This window comes from Macrobrachium nipponense, chromosome 10 (genome assembly GCF_015104395.2).
Source record: "Macrobrachium nipponense isolate FS-2020 chromosome 10, ASM1510439v2, whole genome shotgun sequence".
Lineage (NCBI taxonomy): Eukaryota > Metazoa > Arthropoda > Malacostraca > Decapoda > Palaemonidae > Macrobrachium > Macrobrachium nipponense.
In genome coordinates this window covers 56,104,976-56,127,636 of record NC_087204.1, presented here as the reverse complement: position 1 = coordinate 56,127,636, position 22,661 = coordinate 56,104,976, and the positions used below count along the sequence as shown (strand labels likewise).

General features: G+C 40.2%; 1 protein-coding gene across 1 annotated transcript in view; it reads right to left on the bottom strand.

The window, feature by feature from the left end:
- LOC135223630 (son of sevenless homolog 2-like) overlaps window positions 1–22,661 on the bottom strand; it is a 547,573-nt gene that overhangs the window by 279,576 nt on the left and 245,336 nt on the right. The window contains 4 exon segments of the mRNA XM_064262244.1: window positions 20,959–21,090; window positions 21,249–21,405; window positions 21,801–21,936; window positions 21,939–21,960. Of these exon segments, the coding sequence (XP_064118314.1) occupies window positions 20,959–21,090; window positions 21,249–21,405; window positions 21,801–21,936; window positions 21,939–21,960 (447 nt within the window).

The following is a 22,661-nucleotide window of genomic DNA, read 5'->3' as shown; positions in this document are numbered from 1 at the left end:
AAGCATATTTTAAATATTTTTTGTCTTTTTATTTTACATTTTTACTTTTGACAGAAATTGTAACCGATTTATGAAGGTAGTTAATGAAACTTATATATGTACTACTGTCTAGCCAAAGAGGGTTTGAAAAATCCAGTTATTATTTTTTCTACTGAGTCAGAGAAGTTATGAAAAATCTGTAGTTATTAACCCATCTACCAAGTCAAAGAAGATGTGAAAAATCCAAAGTTTCATACAAATCCTGAGATACTGAGAGAGGTTACTGTTGGGTCATTAGAAGTCAATGCTGACCTACTGATCATTTAAGGTTGTATTGTCACTGGAATTGAGTAACCATGGAAAATTTCAAGTTCGTTGGACAAAGGGAACAGGTAAAAAATTGAGTTACAAGTTTTGACCCCAACAGACAGACACAGACATGCAGAATTAAAGTTCAATATAAGCATGTAAAAATGTGGAAAGAGTTATTTCAAGGATCTGAACTTCACTATGCAGCCTTGTCACCTGTCACATGCTGGAAGTTTCAAGTGTAACTTGCCCAAGTCAGGGTGCAATGGTGTTTTTAAAATGTGTTTCCTGGAACAAGCTGTTATAAGAAACAGTCTAAGTTGATTCCCGAATCTCTTGTCAGAAAAAATATGGTGGTGCTTTCACTGGACAAAGAAGAACTTCTCTATCACTGTACTTAAACCAAAAGAAGGGGTGACAGAAGATATTGTAGAATAGTATAGGCTACCTGAGTTTGAGTCTTGCCTACAAAGTTGGCTCTGAATTATGATCCAGAAAAACTCAAATCCTTTACAGGCATGGCTCTTCCCCAGAATGGGAACAACACAAACCCATTTCAAAAATGCAAAGTTATTCAGACGAGACCCTCAAACCCCATTTCCAAACTTTTATGTGGCATGCTCAAAGGTTCCTACTCATAAATGAGAGGTGATAACTGTCATCCAAGGAATTTCATTATCACAACTTTTAATCAATCTTCTAAGTTTTAGTAAAGAACTCTCATCTAGTTAAAAAAAAAAAGCTCAAAGATCAATTAGTGGGCTTATCAACTATACAATGATGGCCAATTCTGACAACGTGCAGATTAAAATTAGATAACCATTATATATAGGTTACATTTTTTATAGAAATCATTAAGTATATAAAATTAAACGCCTAAGGAATGTGAGAAAGTTGTCAACAGGGGAATAGGTATGTCAAGTGAATTAATGCTTATTTCACCATACCATTTACACAACTGGTTCCACTTAGCTTGGAAGAGGTTGATGGTTAGAGCTTTGTAGAAAATCCTCAATTTCTGAGACATGGCTGGGTAGCCTCCCAACATTAAACTGAAATATTTCCAAAAGCATGGCTGGCAAAGAAAATGTTTCTACTTGGGTTTCCTGCTGGGATAATCAACCATCAAAGACAAAAGTTTGGAGAATTATTTCTGGAGCCAAAGAGGGGCCATGTGGGTCATCTTCAGATTCCTGGAAACCCAAAACTAGCTCAGGAATTCAATGACAAGCCGATATGGAAGGAAAGTGCTCCCCCCAACCCAAATGTCTCAAAGATTCACTGGTGTATCTATTTTCTATGCTGCTTGGTCTGGTTGAACTACACAGTAAACTCGTAACTTGCATTGAGACACTAACAGAGTGCCCCTCTGAAGCCAAATTACTTTACAGATCTATGGATAATGTGATCATTTGGATGGGTGATCCTGCTTCTATCTGACTGATCTGTTCACTACCATGTGCCTTCCAATGATGAACATGAGAACTATGTGGCCTTGTACTTTTTTTCTCTTTAATCCAATATCCCATTCCCTAGTGGTCCAATATGTGGTCGGTTACAACCAACATCCTATTCCATGGTGGTCCAGTATATGTGCTTCCAAACTCAGCTTTAATTTATATGCTAATAGCAAAATCTCTGGAGAGAGGGACTATTCATACCAAAATTTAAGGGTCTTTTATTACAATTCCACTAAAAATTCTCAGGTGACATAAGTGAAAAACCTTCAGGTTGAAACATCACCGACCAGAATCTTATCTGCAGAGACTGCATTCTGGAATGTGGGGGATGAGCATCTGCAAATCGACTTGGCAGCCAATCACAGATCACCAAAACTTGGCCAGAGAAATGTGCCAGAGATGAGTTAGTGAAGATTACAATTTCTGAATCCTGTCCTTCATCTGGTTAACCATTTCCACCATGACAACCATCGTGCTCAGGTAGACACCACCTTACTGGCATCACTTTATGCTTCTCTCAGCTGATATGCCGGCTAAACTATCAACAGACCTCAATGAGGCAATAAAGGTGCCAATGCAGCTTCTCTGTAGACAAAGACATCACCAGCTAGGTTTGTGCTACTCCTGTAAGGCCATGCTGCTACTGATTCACAAGTCCTGGCATCTACCTTACCCAGAAAAAGTAAAGGTCTTACATCAAAGATGATTTATTGGGACATAAAATTATACTTCTTTGATGTCCAGGATGGCAAGAAGTTCCTTTTCATGATAAAAGAAATGGAAGGATTAACCAAGGCCATAGTTTCCATCATGATAAGGGTCTGTGGATGAAATGTATTAATATGGCATAGGTTGATGATGGACCACCATCCACAAAAACTTATAAACTAGAAAAAAAAAGTCTGGTGAATCATCCAGCATCTCCTCTAATGTCTGCTTCTCCTGCAGTGACCTCTCTTCATTGCCCAAAGCCTAGAAATGCAAAGGAGCCTAACAATAAGCATTGAATCCTAAGGGAAACATAGTGTGTAAGGGGTTTGGTCTCTAAAAATTACATTTGTACCTGTCCCTGATGATCCATCACACATATAACACACCTCACCTAACTATAGACAAGCCATGTTCTTCAAAAATAGAATACATTCATAACCTTTAATCCTCTTTGAAAGAAGCCTCGCCCATAGACTGTCTTCCTTCCTTCCTGGGGTGGAAGGCCAACTGTTGTATCCCAAACTAAGATGATGCTATTGGCATAGAAGGGTAAGATTAACTGGTGTTATGGCATCCTCAGCTATCCACTATTGTGAATGGGTAACTCACCAAGTTGCTGGATCCTTGCAAACAGAAGAGACTCCTCAGTGTTCATCACCAACCTCACAGTCAAAACCACTTGCTAGAGTTCCCAAAAATTTAAATCATGCATCCTTGAAGTCCAAGGAAACCAAAGATGTTGGAGAAGTCCATCACTAATGAATCCCTATCCTTCAACATCACACAGGTAAAGCAGTAAAAGGGCACCCAAATATTTAAGGAAAAAACCACAGCTGAGATACACCATCAATGTATTGGTGTATACGAACGATATCCTCAAACATCCTAGGTCCTTCAGTCAACAGTGAACTTTTCACAGGTCCTTCAGTCAACAGTGGACTTGTCACAAGTATTTCAGTCAACAGTGAACGTGTCAACCCCATGAACTAAACCTGCCAATTCTACTCCAGCAGAAAATACACCGTGGTTTCAATCTCCACTGCAGTTAAACTGCAGAGACCAATTTTACTGATCTTTGGTGGAGCTATATTTACATAAGTCTGAATATCATTAGCTTTTAAGTGATAACCCTAAGACCATTATTAAGAAGAAATTTCTTCTAAAAGCCACAAGCATCATCTTAAAAGTTAAACCATGGTTTAATGCTGCATTTAAGCTTCTAACATGAAACACATGAGGCTTATCCTTTATGGAGGAACAACTGATCAGGCTTTCTGTAGCATAATTTTATTGAGCTTAGAAATGAAGCTCAGGTTGTCTATGAGAGAAGAGCTAAAAGAGCTTATGAGGGTGTGAGGATCTAACTCTCCAGTGGTGATGACCACAGGTAATGTTCTATTTTCAAGTTATCACTTTTATTCAAACATACCTCCCCTTGTAGGAGTTAATGGTTCTGTTGCATATTGCCCTATATGGAAGGAAGAACTTTTGGCTGAAGCTTTGTGAGCAAACAGTGGCGCGAGTCTTTGGTGTTGCCTCAGTCATGCTTTCCACAGCCTAAGTTGTGTTCAATGGCCTTCAGGTCTAGAGAAGTCAAAACTTTTTAAAAGACTGCTTATTTGAAAGCTCCTAAGATTACTACTATTTTCAGAAGATTAGCTGGTCTTGAACTAAGTGTCCTCATACCTACCTCTGAATCTAGGCCAATTTCAATTACCCCAGTTTTATACATATAAAGATTTTGAGAAGTAATCTCTTGAGGATTTTTGCAAGTTTCAGAAAGGCCTTAGTACTTGTAATGCCCTCTGGTCAACATCTACAATCTTCCAGAGTGCTCTTGATGTGAGTGCAGAGGCATGCATGGTCAACCTTGGTCAACCTAGATTTTAGTGTAGCCTTTGAAAAAGTGAATCACGAAGCACTTACCATATATACTCATGTAACATGCGACTTTTGAAGACCTAATTTTGGAGATAATTTCAAGGGGGTCACAACATACACAGGATGAAAAATTAGTGTATGTAATATTCACATACTAGTAATGCATGATAAAATACAAACATAATGAATATGCACCTTTTCTATGGATCTTCTAAAATCCAATAATACTGTATGTATTTTCATATTACTATTTTATTATAACAAACAAAAATAGCAATAAAAGTTTTGGTTTGGAAATCCGCTGAGGGCAATCGTGAGGTAAGTTTATTTTGCTGTACTGAACTCATATCTGAGCGATTTTCTTTTTTCTAGTTAGCATAAATGAACCTATAGATACTCCATTGATATGGGACAAGGTTATTTTATGTTATACAGTGTTTTCAATAATAGTTGTTAGCAAATGAACATTCTTTCCTCAGCTTAAGCTACAGCTTGCTGCTTAAATTTAGCAGTATATGCCCTTGGCAATCTTTTCTCCATAGCGAATAAGGTTATACTAATGTAAAAATATATCATCCTATTCTAATTAACTTCATTTGTACCATAACTAAGGCAATCTTTTACTATCGTATAATGGTTGAAATGCAAGCAAACCCCGTTGTTATCAGATTCGGTTGTTCATAGCAAATTAACTGTTTTTGGCTGTAGGAGTTTACACAACAAGTATAACATTACTATTGATACTTTTAGCATTCTCTTTTACAATTTAACTTAACTAGATGGGATAGATAAAGAGATGGAGGAAAAGGGGTTAGCCTAACTATAAAATGGGATACATAAAGAGGAGGAAAAGAGGTTAGCCTATTGTAATTTGGTCTCAAAAAATGCATATTACATGAGATACATGATCAAATCATTTTTAAAGGGTAAAAATTTGGGGGTCGTATGATATACAAGATCACATGTTACACGAGTATATATGGTACTATTCACAATCTAGGATTATTAGGAACTGGAGGATCTTTCATTAATATTTCAAAATTATATAGTATTTATAATTACATAGCTATAAGTCCCAATTATACAGCAGCCTGAAATAAAAAATGTTGAGAGTAACGCTTCAAAACCTTGTGTAGGCGATCATCCCGACCACTAGCGGGAGAATAGGAATGATGGTAAGCAGATTATTCAATTTTGTTCATCCTTATGTCCATCAGTGGAGAGGAGGGTTGGTTCTGATTCTGTAATTACTTGGCAAGTGTAAATAAAACCTTATTTTATCAAAAAAATGAAATTTTCATTATTAAAATGAAGTTTTATTGTATACTTACCGAACAATTATAGAGCCGTGATTTCCACGAGCGGCAGGATACTAAATTCAAATTTAGCGCGTCGGCGTCGCCAACACTGGTGGTGATGACGTCATCTCCCTCCACTCGCGGGAGAACCAGGTACAACTGCCCAGGTGAATCCAATTCTTTCTGCCCGTCCGTCCACCTAAGGGGAGGAGGGGGGTGGGTATAATCATAATTGTTCGGTAAGTATACAATAAAACTTCATTTTAATAATGAAAATTTCATTTTTATTGTAGTGTCTTACCGAACAATTATAGAGCTGATTACACATTTATGGGAAGGTGGGATTTCAGTGGACCACTAGTATTTTTAAATGGTTACATTTATTGCAATACCAGTAAACACTCAAGGTGTCTGTTGTACCTTACCTTGTAAGAGAGCTACAGCAGACTGTTACTGCCTCTGGTCGGTGCTCTTCTTACTATTGTAGAGGAATTGGAATTTGCCCAAAGTTAGCCTCTACAGGAGTGGAATCCTTCCGTAGTTCAAGCGAGTCAAGGCTGACTGACGGAGGATAGTAACAACAAAGATTGCCCTTGCCCTGGGCTAAGACCAGAAATTCAATCATACAAAACATTTGTCACAACACCAGATTTAAAAACATATATACCCAACCATTGTAAAATCTGACCTAACAGACTGTGAGTATCCCAGGTACTCAGTACCCCCAGCTTCCCTTGAACTCGACAACCTATTCAAGGTGAAAAAGTTAGCATAGAGGTGACGACCCCTGTGCCGTTTCTCCCAACACCATGCCAGAAAACCGCCACCGGACCTAACGTTTTACAATTCTCGAAAACCGTTTCTATCTCTTTGAGATAATGACTCGCAAAAAACCGAATTCGATCTCCAGAACGTCCTCTGAAGAATCGAAGCTAAAGATAAATTCTTTCTGAATGCTAAAGAAGTTGCCACTGCTCTAACCTCGTGAGCTTTAAACTCTCAGAACGGAAAGATTGTCGTTCTCGGACTGCGAGTGAGCTTCCCTGATAAGCTCTCTAATAAAGAACGATATAGCATTCTTAGAAAGAGGACGAGAGGGATTTTGAACCGAGGTCCAGAGCTTAGAAGATTGTCCTCTGATACCCTTAGTGGCAAACAGATACTGCTTAATAGCCCTGACTGGACATAAGAGCCTTTCTTCCTCCTCATGTCCAACCAAATCAGATAAGTTCCTTACCACAAAACTCCTCGGCCAAGGATTAGAAGGATTCTCATTTTTGGCTAGAAAGGTCAAAGATACCGAAAATACAGCATTGCCTTGAGAGAAACCGACTCTTTTGTCTATAGCGTGCAATTCGCTGACACGCTTAGCAGAAGCTAGTGCAATAAGAAAGAGTGCCTTCTTAGTCAAGTTCCTGAGTGAAGCCGACTTCAAAGGCTCAAACGGTGGCCCCATGAGGAACTTAAGCACCACATCTAAGTTCCAAGCCACTGTATCTTGCGGGAGCTTAGTGGTTTCGAAAGACCTAATGAGGTCCGACAGATCTGAATTGGAGGAAATATCCAAACCTCGATGTCGAAAAACCGAAGAGAGCATGGCTCTATATCCTCTGATCGTCGAAGAGCCAGTTTTCTTAGAGTTCCTAAGAAATAGAAGAAAATCTGCTATTTCTGTTAAAGAGGTCGCAGAAGTAGAGACTTTAGCACTTCTACACCACTCTCTGAAGATTCTCCACTTCCCTTGATAGAGTTTTTGTTAGAAGACTCTCTCCTACAACGAGCGATAGCTTCTGCAGCTCTTCTTGAAAATCCTTTCGCTCTGACAAGATTCCGGACAGTCTGAACCCTGTCAGAGCTAGAGCGGACAAGTTTTGGTGGAACCTCTTGAAGTGAGGTTGTTTGAGAAGCCACTTCTCTGGAGGAAGAAGTCTGGGAAGTCTACTAACAACTGGAGAAGGTCCGGGAACCACTCTTTCCTGGGCCAAAAGGGAGCGATTAACGTTAGCGTTACATTGCTGTGCGACATGAACTTGTTCAGCACCTCTCTTATTAGACCGAACGGAGGGAATGCATAAGCTTCCAGACCCGACCAATCCAACAGCATTGCGTCCACCGACCAAGCTAGAGGATCTGGGACTGGAGAACAAAAGAGAGGAAGACGGTTGTTCCTCGATGTCGCGAACAGGTCTATTGACGGTCGTCCCCCGAAGCGCCAAAGTTTCTGACAAATCTTGTTGTCCAAAGTCCACTCCAGAGGTAACACTTGCTGTTGACGACTTAACTCGTCCGCCAGGACGTTCATCTTTCCCGGAACAAATCTCGGGACTAGCTGAACCTTCGCTTCGTTTGACCACAGGAGGAGATCCTTGGCTACTATTCGTACAGAGAGAAAGACTGAGTCCCCCCCCCCCCTGTTTCCGCACGTACGAGAGAGCCGTGGAGTTGTCGGAATGCACTGCCACTACTCGCCTTCTACTAAGCTCCGAAACTGTCTGAGCCCTAAGAAAATTGCTAACAGTTCCTTACATTTATGTGGAACTTCTTCTCCTTCTCCGACCAAGCTCCTGAAGTCCGTTGATTTCCCAGTAGGGCTCCCCACCTGTGTCCGATGCGTCGGAAAAGAACTGTAGGTTCGGGAGGATGGGTCGTAGATCTAACCCTTCTTCCAACCTTGCTCGAGAGAGCCACCACCTTAGGTCCTCTTTTATTTGATCTGTGACAGGAAAGGTAATCGAGTCTGGTTGTGTCTTCCTGCACCAAGAGGCTCTCAGGAAAAACTGCAAGGGTCTCATGTGCAGTCTTCCCAACGTCACAAATTTCTCCACTGACGTCAATTTGCCCAGGAGCCTCATCCACTGATTGGCAGAACTTACCTTTTTGTCCAAGAACTCCTGAAACTGTCTCCAGACAGCCTTGAACCCTCTTCGGGGACAGAAAAGCGAAAAACTTGAGCATTCAGAATCATCCCCAAATAAAGGATGCTCTGAGATGGAACCAACTGGGACTTCTGTTTGTTGACCAGAATTCCTAACTTTCTGGCAAGATCCAGAGTTGTTCCAAGGTCCTTCATGCACCGACTCTCTGATTCCGACCGGAGAAGCCAATCGTCCATAGAGGGAGATTCTTACTCCTAATATGTGTAGCCAGCTTCCTATCGGGGATAGAACCCTGGTGAAAACTTGAGGAGCGGTCGCTAGTCCGAAGCAAAGCGCCCGAAACTGAAACACCTTGCCTTCGAACATGAACCTCAGGTACTTCCGAGATTCGCGATGTATCGGAATGTGAAAATAAGCGTCTTGCATGTCCAGAGAGACCATCCAATCCCCCTGTCTGATGGACTCCAGAACCGACCGAGTGTCTCCATATGAAATTTTGTTTTCTGGACATGCAAGTTCAGGGCGCTCACATCCAAAACCGGCCTCCAGCCCCCTGATGACTTGGGAACTACAAAAAGGCGATTGTAAAAGCCTGGAGGAAAATCCCCTTCTATCTGTTCTATCGCTTCTTTGAGAACAAGCGCTTCCACTTCTGCGGCTAGCGCCAGAAATTTGTCTGAGCCCGGAGAGTATGCCTGGAATGGAATTGGCACAGGTGAGAGCGAGGGAGGTGAAACGAGAGGAATCCGATCGCCGAACTTGAGTACTTGCACTACCCAGGCTTCTGCTCCTCTGTTTTCCCATTCCTCCCAAAACAGAGCCAGCCTGGCTCCCACTGGTGCATGAAGAACCCGAGGCTTTTCATTTTGGAACGTTTGTTAACCTTGGCCGAGGCCTTAGACTGATGGTCGCAAATTCGATTTCGGCCGAAAGAAGCGCTTGGGTTTTCTCCCTCGAAAAGGCGCTTGGGCCAGAGGAGAAACCGAAGGAACACGTCTCCACAGGAGCTTTAGGTCTCTTAGTAGACTGTGCCAGTAAATCCGAAGTAGATTTCTTATCTAGCGCAGACGAAATTGACAACACTACATCGTCTGGAAAGAGGTTATCTTTCACAAAAGGAGCAAACAAGAGAGCAGACTTCTGTTGGGACGTAACCCTTTTAGAAGCAAAGGAGCACCAAAGTTGCCTTTTCTTAAGGGTACCAAAGGCGATGAGCGAAGCTAACTCATCACATCCATCCCTAATGGATTTGTCCGCACAGGACAAACACCATCCAATCCTCCGCTAACTCCTGGAAAGAGAAGGACAGTCTTCGATCTTGGCCGCTAAAGCGCCAATAGTCCAATCAAGGAGCTAAAGACTTCCAAAAGTTTAAATTGATTCTTTACAACGTGGTCCAACTCAGGCGCTGTAAAGAAAACTTTCGCTGCGGCGAAAGCAGATCTTCTAGAGGAGTCGATTAAACTGGAGAAGTCTCCCTGGGAGGAGGCAGTAAACTCCCAGAGAAGGGAGCCTTTCCCCAGTTACATAAAAACCTATACCTCTTACGAAGCAACTTAGAGGGAGGTAAGCAAAAAGAGCCTTCCCTAAGTCTCTTTTTCATAGACATCCATTTCTCCGTCTCTTTCAACGAATGTCCTAACCGCTTTAGATAGAACAGTTTTGGGAGGAGAGGGTCTGAAGTTTTCCTCCTCATCAAAAAAGTCGAAGTTGGGGAGCGCAGAGCCGCTTTCTCAAAATAATCTGGATAGATACCAGAAGAAATCTAAGGAGACGTGAATAACACGAGAGGTGATGTGAATCCTCCTCCTCTACTTCTTCTTCATTCTCCGATACCGCCGAAGAAGTAGACGGAACTACAACCGGATCTGAAGGTTTCGAACCACCCTTGGACTCATTCATCCAGTTGTTAACATCTCTAACTGCTTGCGCAAAGGCGCCAGAGACGAATCAAAAACAGTTAACGTAGGCTTGGAAGAGCCTAAATGTTCAGCAGGAGGCGGAAAAACTACTTGCGCCTCGCTCGGAGCCGCCGAAATTCGAGGCGAAACAGGCGCATCAGGCGTAACAGACGAAAAAGCGCCTAAAGAAACACCCTTAGAACTGCTAGCTACAGCGCTAAAACCACAATCTCTACTAGTAGATGGAGCCGAAAAAGGCACAGATTGAGGCGACGAACGAGCCGCTAACGGCCGCGGCGCAACCCTACTCTCAGGCTCCTTATACCGCTTGACTGGAGGAGGCGAAGAATCGGCGCCTGAACGCCTCTTTAAGGGACGCGAAACGGGCGAATCTCGCCAAGAGCGCCGCGCGACCGGAGACGAATCGCTTGAATCATTCGAAAGGCGTCTGACAGCCAACACCTTTCCAACGCTTAACCGAGCCCTGTTGAGGCGCAACAGGCTCAACAAGAGACGGCTCCTGTCTGTGGGCAAATCCCGATCGACTCCCTTGGACTTCCGGTATGTCTTCTCCCCGGTGCGGGGGAGCTGGACAGTGACCTTTGTCTAGGAGACGTGTCAGGACAGACAGACGCACCCTCAACTACACTCTTACCTGAGGTCGCTTTCTCCAAAACGTCTTAACTGAATTACCAAGTTGCAAACCGTATTCGCTAGTACCGAAAATTTCTGATCTAACCTCGATTCCAGACTGGCAATGGTGTCGAAGAAACTACACGGGAAGCCGGAGAAGTGGGATTAGTAGGAGGAATAGGAGGTGTAGTTAAAGGGAGACATAACAATTTGAGGAGAAACAGAAGGAACAGATGCATCGCAAGACGAAGCAGAGCTAAGTCTACTTTCCCTAAGCGCTGCTTTTCTAATTCTGTCTTTAGCTAATTTCTCCGAGTATGAACTAAAAACTTCCATTGAGAATCAGTCCAATCAACTTACACTCGTTACAATGTTTCGAGATCTGCTGAACAAACCTGTCCCCCTACACTTAACACATTTAGTGTGAGAATCATATTCTAACTTGGATAATCTAGTTTTACATCCTGAGATGCAAAACCTAACTCCCGACGGGGACTAGAAATCCGACATGGCAACGCCTAAATAAAAAGCAAAATAACACAACGCCAAAAAAGAGTACTTCACCAATTCCGAAGATCAATTCCACCAGAAAAAAAGCGAAGCAAAGTCATCCAACCGCACCGACCACCGATGTTCACCGGACGCCGGCAGGAAAAGAATTGGCTTCACCTGGGCAGTTGTACCTGGTTCTGCTCCGCGAGTGGAGGGAGATGACGTCATCACCACCAGTGTTGGCGACGCCGACGCGCTAAATTTGAATTTAGTATCCTGCCGCTCGTGTGGGAAATCACGGCTCTAGTAATTGTTTCGTAAGACACTACAATAAAAATATTATTTTCATCTAAGTAACTTAGCAAGTAATTACATAACTGATTCCCACATTGAAATGAGGTGGGGAACATGGACATATTCTACTCCAAAGTATAGTTACGTAATAAATTGAAACAGAAAAGTTGCTAGCATTGAATATAATGCTTGTTGTTCCTTATCAGTTAAGAGAGCTACTGGGATACTGCCTCTGGTTGGTGCTCATCTTAACCCATAGTGGTGTGGTTTGGCAGTATAGCCAAGTGTCAACTACTACTACATAAGTGGTATCTTTACAGCAAAGGTTCATGCCGAATCTGGTCAAGCATGATAGGTGCCTGCCCTTGCCCTGGGCGCAGCACCTAATAACAACCACCATACAATATTGTTGCCTACACTGAGATAAAATCACAACCCATCCACTGAGAGTGGTGGGTGCTTCAGATGCATTGCACCCCCTACCTCGCCCAGACACCTTATTACAAGGTGAAGATATAATAGGAAAAAATCCGATGCTTCCTTCCCCTATACCATACCATTCACTAGATATGGTCTGAACACTTTTAACTTCCATAAAAGCATAAATAACTGAAGAACGATTACATTCCCAGTAGTTTGAAGGCAGAATGGACGTGCGAGGCCTAAAGTGGTAGAGGTTACTCTGACTTCCTTAGCTCCAATGATAAGAAGGAAAACTGCTCCTCTAATTTTTGAGTGTGCCTTAATGTAAAAGCCCATTAGTGCAATACATTCTTGTCAGTGGATGAAACTAATTTTGCCATACTGCTATATGCAAAGGATGGTCCTCTGAAAACTCTAAATGGACAGGGACCTCCAATTGAGCTATGAGCTTGGGACTAGTGGACACTCATGAGAGCTCAACGCAAGAGATGGTGCCAGGCTGTAACTGGCGCCAAAGGAATAGGGTGCTAAGTGAGCTGGATACCAGTTGAGTGAGCTATGAGCTCAGGACTGGTGGGCGCTCGTGGGAGCTAGCGGGAGCTCAACGCAAGAGATGGTGCCATGCTGTAACTGACGCCAAAGGGATAGGATGCTAGGTGAGCTGGACGCCAGTTGAGCAAGCTATGAGCTCAGAACTGGTGGGCACTCATGGGAGCTACCAGGAGCTCAGCGCAAGAAATGGCACCAGTCTGTAACCGGCGCCAAGGGAATAAGGCATTAGGCGAGCTGTATGCCAAGTGAGCTCAAGGCTCGTGGCTCTACTATAGCTGGTGCCTAACCAAGCTTACGCCAGAATGTAGCTGCCACCCAGCGAACCAGGCGTCAGACAAACTAGAAGTTCGAGGCCCTGTAAAGCCCTAACTCTGGGAGCCAGACTTTAGCTGACTCTAGGTGAGTTAGAAGCCAGGAGAGCTTGAAGTCCTGTATTTACTCCTTAAGAAAGTGAAATGCAGAGATAATGCAGAGGGCTAGATACTTCTAGAGGACGATGCAGTGGAATTAAGTGACATATTGTGCCTGAAAGCTAAAGAAATGGCTGGATCTCACTAATACGTCCTAGTCAAAGCCAGAGGCTACGCGGAAGGGTGTCTTCCTAGTTAGGACATCAAGAAGAAACTCAGGGGAACAAGCAAGGGACATGGATATAGTACATCCAAGATCCAGGAGACGTGATCCCTTCCTTGCTTGGACGCAGCAAAGACAAGATAAGATTGTCAAAGCTGGGCCATAGTGCACAGATACTTAGTTAAGGATAATCCGATACCCATTTGCTAATGGAGTATGACATAGGCCGTCACTCGAACAACTGTCTATCTGCCAATTTTTGGATTTTGTGAATTGAGCAACTCCTCTTCTATATACTAGTTTAGACATTGTAAAAAAATATGTTTTTTGCGTTCATAATCTAGGGAGAGTGAGAGTAACTAGAATGATAAATGCGCAATATTTGAGAGGTTTTATTCGAGTGAAAGAGCCTGGGATGAAAATGAATCGAACAACAGTATATCTACAAAATTGCAGATAAGTGGTTACTCATGAGAAAAGGAGCCTGGATAATGTTCTGTCGAACAAAACGCTATCTGCTGGCGTCCACCAATGAGGTTCTTGGATTTGCTATGACGTCATATTTAAAGGGCGCTTGGTTTGGCTGTCAAGTTCTCGTGTTCCGTGGTTTACCTTATAATTTTCATTAAGCATCGTTTCTGAACAAAATAACAGTTATTGTGATCATCAACTATGGGTAGAAAGCATAAAGAATCAAATGAAATGAAAACAATGCAGTAGAATGTAGTACTCAGTGTGAAAAGAAGAATAATGTGAGTGCACACAAGATTACTCCTCGGTCTTTTAAGGTAAAAAACCACTGAAAATACCTTCCAAACAGTATACCTTACTGGATTTTAAAAATCTATTAGCCTATAATTACTGTACCCATTATTGGATAGTCAGATATGTTAAATGGGAAAAAATGATTTGGCCTCCTAAGATCCCAGAATTACTTTCTAGGACAATATTATATCAGAGGCTCACAAGAAGTCTACTATGAATGATGAACATTCATGAATTACCATATTTACTCGCATATCATGCGACTTTTGAAGACTTAATTTTGGAGTTGATTTTAAGGGGGTTACATCATACCCGAAATATAAAATTAGAGTATGTAATAATCACATATTAGTATAATATGATAAAATACAAACATAATGAATATGCATCTTATCCATGGATCTTTTAAAAAGTTATGCTTTACTTCACTGCATCCAGTAATATTATATGTATTATCATATTACTATTTGTTTGTATTATAAAATACAAACATAGCAATCAATGTTATGGTTTGGAAATCAGCTGTGAGCGAAGCAAGGTATATTTGTTTTGCTGCATTGAACTCAAATCAGAGCAACTTTCTTGCTTCTAGTTAGCGCAAGTGAATCTTAAGATATTCTATTTATATGGGACAAGGTTATTTTATGTTATACAAAGTGTTTTCAAGTCAAAATATCACTTAAATATGTATTGTTAGCGAACGAAATTTTAAAATTTTTTTCGTTAGTAGATGGCACTGAGGGTATGTTTACTGTGTAAATATGCCCTCGATGCCATCTACTAACGAAAAAAATAACAAAATTTCATTCATAAATGAAACATATTAAAGTGAAAACACTTCGTATAATGTTAAATAACCTTGGCTGTTTATATATTTCTAATGGTAAAAGGTTTCAAATGACATTGAAATGGTATTAATAATACCAATTCAATTGTATATTTCATGTAGGATGATACTTAAAGTATACATTTGGTATTTGAACTTTCAAGATAGGCAGATATAAGCAGTTTTAGAGGGGAGTTCTAACTTTTTATGGTTCAAGCTTTTTGCGGGGGTGTCTGGTACCCATCCCCTGCAAATATGGGGGGAACACTGTATGCATTCCAGTGGGATGCACACCACTGAAATCCAGTTAAACAACCGGAAATTAATGAACCATTAAGCTACCGCCATCACAGCTATTTAACCCATGATGGCAGGAACAAAACTTAATTCTCTGCTTCCTGTCTTTCCAATTCTCCCGCTAGTGGTCCGGACAGTGACCTACGCAAGATTTTGAAGCTTTACCACCAAATTTTTAATTTCAAGCTGCCGTATAAGTGGAACTTATAGCTATGTTATTACTTGGTAAGTTACTTAAATAAAATGAATATTTAACAGACAGAACCCAAAGGGTCTTTGCTGATTGCCAGTATAAAAGCTTTAGTAGTGTCAATATAGGAGTTCCTCAATGTAGTGTTCTGGATCTTTCTTATTTATTAAGGAGTTCCTCAATGTAGCGTTTGGGATCTTTGTTATTTATTATCTATATGTAAGTGTTTACATAATAAAAATATGGAATGTTAGTCCATATATATAAAAGACTAAAACTAAAGAGGTCAACCAGATTGCTTGCAGGAATGTGATCAGACTAGAGACGCTAAAGATGACGTATACAATAAAAGTAGGCTAAGATAACATGCCGTCACCTGTAGTCATTCATTTGTTTATAAACTCAGGTCCAAGCTCCCTGCTTGAGACAACTACCGCGACCTATAATTCAAACGGCCTACGTGACCTGTAGTGTGTCTCATTTGATTGTGTGTTCGTATGTAACTATGTCTCATTTGATTGTGTGTTCATATGTTCGAGCTACTATCTGCTTCCTTCATAACTTGTAACAGAGATGGTAGACGAGCAGAATAGAGTTAGCTATCGTCATTAGAAGACCTGTTCCTCTTTACCTAAGCTTTATCATGTAGAGAGAATAGAATTAGCCATCATCATTGGCAGAAGCGATCAAGCTATCGTTATTAGAAGACTTGTACAATCATACCTGATCTTCACCATGTAAACTAAGAAGAATATATATATTTTTATACATCGTGTTTTCTACAAGAACCTCCTCACCGAATCATCATGAGTTTAACACATCGTCGTCATAAACAAGAAGATAATCCCGACTTCGTAAGTGATCTACAAACCCCAAGACACTCCATTGAATATAGAAGTGCAATACCAACCAACTTAGCGTAAGATTATCGCAAGTCTAACATTACCTCATAGGGCGCCTTATTATACAAGGCAAAAGCCCTAAAATATATACTAATGACATGTGGTGAGGCCTGGAAAACAAACTGCATATCCCAATGATGGTACTCTTTTGGTTGTTGCTGCCCCTCCATGCCTTAGGTCTGTGGTTGTGGAATCCATGAATAGAGATATAGCATGTATTCATGAGCAGAGTAGGCTTTCTGGTATGAAGCTTAACATTTCTATATCTCAAAATTTTATAGTTACTTGAGCCAGAACACTACTGCCTTTCCATCCTGATTTACAATGAGATGGTATGGTTTTAAAAATCACTTACTTTTAAGATTTTGGTGTAACTTTTGAAGATAAGAAATTGGTTTTTCAGATCCATGTACATAATATTGCTTCCTGTTTGTTAAAAAGTTGGTATCAAGCAGAAATACTTTCAAATAGTTCAGGATAAAGCTATTATATAAGTTTTTAATTCTTTTCTTCTTCCTTGTTTGAGCACTGTTCTCCTGTGTGGTCTTTGGGTGCTGGCTCTCATTTCAAACTTTTGGATAGTTATGTTAATAGTAAAGTTTATTTTGCCAACTCTTAATGTTGATTTGTGGCATGGATGTAAAGAGAGTTCAATATGTTTGTTGCAAAAAGTATACTACTGTACAACTAAAATCATCCTCTGCATTCTTCTTTTCCTGCCCCTAGCTGTTTTAGCTGACAACACTGAACAAGCTGTTGCTGTTAACAGTGTTGTTTTCTAATATCAGGTTTAATACTAGTACTGAGTTTGCTAGGGCTGTCTAAAATGTGGAATAGTTCGCCTGAAGCCGTTGTGGAATTTCTGATCTCCAATTATTTGGGCAAAGGAGCAAATTCATTCCTGCTCTCTACTAACTTCTCCTGAATATCAGGTGTACTGGTTTTATTTTCTATTCCCTCATTTATTTTTCCAGTAACTTTTCCCTCTGTGCATGCTGGTTTCCCTTTGGACCCCTCCTAGGTTTACAGTCTACTGACTCTGTCCATTAAGGTTTCCAGCTGAAGATTCAACGAAAGCAGAAAGAAAGAATATAGTTGGTACTCGGTAGGACAGCACCTCAATACCAGATGAAGCATGACATGCCTAGGAAGAGCAGCAACGGATCTATTAAAAACTCTTAATGTGAAAAGACATTGGGAGTGCCCACCAGTATATACTGGATCCCTTGCTTAAGTCTATGCCTGACATCATCTCCACGATGGCAAAGATGTCTGATATCACTTTGGCCCCAGGTAGGGTCAATGACTGCAATAAACAACTTATTTGGCTTTTGCTACCACCCTAACATAAACCCAACACAACACCTATAAAAGGGGATTCTCCTTCTGCAGGGCAATGGCTACTTAACCTTCATCCTCATGAGTAGGCTGGCTGACCTTAACTACTTAACTGGTGGTCCTGTTAAGCCTGGTTTTCTTGCCAAGGGGGTCATAAGTGTCCAGGGAGTGGTTTGCCATGGAAAAAGGAGGCTTCCTGTCTAGGGCTGCAAGCACTTCCCAATTCTTGGCAATAGTGAGCACTGTATCATCTCATTGGCATGATGACTAAGGAAAATTTTGCTCGATGATAAAGAAAACTTAGGAGACCTCATTTCCAGTGTTCATGCCCAAAAGACCTCAACTACTCACTGAAGGCTTCACTGTTAATGGGATCTTGCTCCTGTTGGTTGTGAAAAATTTTTGAGGATAAGTCATTGATGCCACAGCTGACTTTAAAAAGGTGCTCACCTGCAAAACCATGTGTAGTGATGGTCTGTGCAGCTGGATCTGAAATCCTTTGGCAGGGGCACCTACATGGTCATGATCTCCAGTACCTGTGGTCAGCATGGTAGGTAGGGCACTGGCTGCCACTCTACCTAGTCCTGGTGCCAAAACAGTGACAGTCTCAGGAACTGGAACTAGGGTGTCAGTCCAGACATTGCCACCACTAATGTCACACATTAGGTCCATGTCATATGCTCATGGATGTTTCTGCAGTTACTCCTGCCTTCTCTAGTTAAGGCTGCCGTTCCAGTACCAGCCCTGAAGTTTGACTTTTAGTGACAAAGCTGTCAATCCCAAATCAATCCTAGTCTCTAAATACCATCTATTACCTAGCTGGAACAATGGCCCTTCTTACTACTGGAGCCAATATCATCTGTGGAAGATGATTAATTCACTGGAAAGAAAGCACCCTCTCAAAATTCTCCACAGTGGCTAACTTCATCTTTACCTGGACAGTCATTTTAGCTAGCCTGTCTGGGGTGAAGATGTCTGTAAACACTTAGGTTATGTCAGACGAATATCCTCAAACCTGAGCTTCAAAGTGGGTGTAGTCTACAATGGTGGTATTGGCAGTAGAAGCAGCATTGAGTTAATTAACTCTATCAAGTAATGCTGCTTCAAGTCTTAGAAAGACCAACTGAATCATAGCAGTCCCGAGCATTGACAACATCTACTGGTTCATAAGACGTGATCTTCATGAGACGTGCGTGTTCCTTGACCTGATAATTGCAAATTCCAGATTCTCCCTTTGCTATATCAGCCAGCCTCCCAGCATACATTTCATTAAAATTTATAGTACGGTGTTTCATGAACACTGGTATAAACTTGAATTTTAAACATTCACAAGCAAGCTACCAATGGTTAAAGATAAAGATAAATAAAAGGTTTATCAGACCTCAGGTTTTCAATATTATTTTTTTTTTTTTTTTTGATCATAAGAAAGTTTTTAATATTATATAAATTTTGAACATAAGAAAGCTTTTAATATAAAAGTACATTTTTTCCCTTGTGGGGATTGAGAAGGGGAGAAGTCTACTTAGAATCCTACTGACTTGCTGAATCTTGAAAGCAATCACAGTAGGCTCATGGAATTATGGCACTTACTGACATGGTCTAAGAATGGTGGAAGGAGCCCTCTCATGGTAGCCAAAGGCCCACTCAGCAGAGGAACCACTGCCATTCTTAGAGGAGACACATAGCTCTATCAGAACATTTCAAAAATTCAATTTTGTAATGTTACTCACAAAACATTTTGTGCATATTTGGTAGCATGCATTATTGCAGCAAAACCAATAAAGCATAACTGTAAGTCCCAGAGATGAGAAGAATCAGTAATAAAGCCTGGAAAGATGACTCCACTGGCAAAAGCACCAAGGGTAAGGCATAATGAACAAGAGGAGGAAAAGCTGACTGGTCATGTAAGGGTTCTCAAGGCAGAGAAGGCAGAAGTGGACACTTAGCTGAAAAAAGCACCACAGTTGAGGTGTGTATTAGTCACTGGGAATCATGGCAGCTGGATAACCCTGAGCAGAACACAACAGGAGCAGGATGGTAAGCAGAAGTCAAGAGCGCTACAACATTCAAGGGAACAGAATTGGACATTTAGGCAGAATGGCAAAATACATAAGAGTAGTAAATGGGCCAAGAGTGTCCAAGTTCATAAAAGCTATTGAGTTCAGACACACTTTAAGAGTATGCAAAGGTGTATGAACACAAAGCTGCAGATAAAAGTCTATAGATTGCACATCTAGAAGCAAAAGGATAAAAAAAAATCTCTCTGCAGACACCAAAGCAACTAAAAGACAAGCAGTATGGAAGTCTGCCACCAAGTACTATACGAGGTTAATAGCAGAAACGAATTGATACTGATGTGACCTGCATCCTAACCATGGAGAAGTTATCACTGGTAAAACAAAGAATTGGAAAAAAAAACCTAGCCTGGGCAGGAGGTGGATTTATTGGGTGACACAAAAGGAGAACCAGCAGGTGAAGTATGAGACGAGACAGGAAGAACATTGCCAGGAGTAGGCGGGAAAGGGCAAATGCTCCTATGAAGAAAAGACAACCCAACAGGCAGCTTGACCACCATAGAAAAAAGAAAAACCTCAACTTAACAGACACTTTTGAGGGTCGGGCCTTTTTGATAAGTAACAGTCTATTAAGTAAATGTCATTTGCACATAGACACAATTCTGCATACACTGAATGAGAGACCAATTCTTACACAACTTACGAATCAGTTCAGGTGAATAATGATGATCTCAAAATGGGTACTGAAAATGGGGGTCATTCTTTAAGGATGACAGAAATGTACTACAGGATTTGCTGTCTCTACCAACAGAAGCAAGTTGGGGCAAAATTGATAACAAAATTAACAAAAAAGTGTTATAAAACTAAGATGTGAGAACAAAAACAAGAACTTGGTCAAACAGAATTAAGAGAACCGAAAAAGACCATTTTGGCAATGAAATATAGGACAATTTACTGAATTTCATGAAAGGCAAAGGAAATAGAATGGGTAGCAAGGTATTCAATCATTTTGCAGCAACACTACAGTTGTTAATCAAAATTTAACAAAAATATAAAAAATGAGCAAATGATAAAAAATGCACAATGATTTTAACATAATGATGGCTATTTATAATTAATTGATTAATGATTATTCATTCAATTAAACCAGACAATGAAATATTAATCTGAAATAAAGGTTTTCCACTCTGAACTAAATTTATGGCTTATCAATAATACATTGTAAAACTGGAACTACACCTACATTTGGGGAAGTACCTCCAGCACCAATAGGAAGTATGCTCTCCCAATCCTTTTCTTCCAAACGGATATGCCATTTTGGAGATGGAGGTGATCTATTATGACTAAAAGTGATTTCTCTCTGCTCCTCATTACACTGAAATGTAAGAATTCCCAGGATATATTTGAGACATACTGAAACTTGAAATCAATCTTAAGACAAATCAGCTAAAAAATTTACTTATCAACTGAATGGTGTTAGAAAGTTTTAACACAGCATATCCCAGAAAAAAAATAAGAAAACACTCTACTTACCCTTCTTTGAATAATCTTAGTAATTGATTCTACCCACTTCCGCATAGATTTCCCTTTAACTTTGTCTAAAAAACTGGTAAGATTTTCTAACAGTTGCTTGTCACGTTCAAAATCGTAGAAATGGTAATCAACCCAGTGCCGCAGAACATTTAATACTCTGAAGATAAAATATTTATTTTGTAAATTCATGTTAAAATGCACAATACTTGATACAGGTTAAACAAAACAGCTCGAGATCAATCTTTCACTGCCTTAACTACTAAATAAAATTAACATTAATAATATTTATGCTTTAGTTTCAATACTAAAAAAAGTTGTAATGAAAATTTCCATATCTAATCACTTTGTAAAGCACACTAAATTTATCATATCCAAAGAACATTTTCAAGAAATAAGGTGCATATGCTCAAGACTTATGTAAAAAAAAATTTTTATTACATAACTGAAAATATAACAAAAATTTCAAGAGGAGACATATTCTCAAATGCAAACTCATTTAGTATGGTACCTCATACTAAATAAAGTCATATATCAGAATATACAATACAATACCTGAATTGGACTGGTTGTGAATATTCTTTACGGAAGCGCTTGAGGCTTTCTCTTTGTATAGAAAGTTGTTGATTTTTTACTTCTTCAGTTTCTTCTTCACTCACTGACGGGAGTTCAGGCTCAGGTATATCAAACGCTGAATTAGAAGTTCTAGCAATTCCTACAAAATACAGCATTGAATATAGAAAATAAGTACACTAAATTCTACTTTGCTCCCTTTAGAAATGGGGACTAGTATTAATCATACAAACTATAAATTTCTACTACAAAATACACTAATAATTGAGAAGGCTACTGTTTTGGAATTCCTAATGCAATAATAAGCAACTAAAAACATGTACAACAAAAATTAAAATTATGAAAGTAGTACAATATTAGAACAAGGAACTAGGACTCTACTAAATGTGTATGGTATCCCAAAGTGAAATATTCAGGCTAAATAATTTCTGGCTTGATCAAAATATACCTATTAACCATTTCAATACTCACTTTCTTAAAACCCATAGTACATCAAAGACAGTGTATGTCTATTCCAATAATGACTTGTAACATAGTTTTTTTTTAATATAAAACATATATAATATATGTATAAAGTATGACCAAAATATTTGTCTTCTGATATTCTATCCCTAATGTAAGCTTATCTACAGGCAGTTTCAGGTTACTGGCAGGGGTTCCGTTCTCGACAGGGTGCTGAAAGCAAAATCTGCTATTAACCAAACTTGCTGATTTGAACGATGGAGCTTATGGTGCCGATATCCAGTTAATGGCACCTCCTTTAGGTATGTTATGGCTCCATCACTCTATTATTGGCACCTTATAGCACCAATAACTGGAACTTAGCATGCATTGGCACCATAA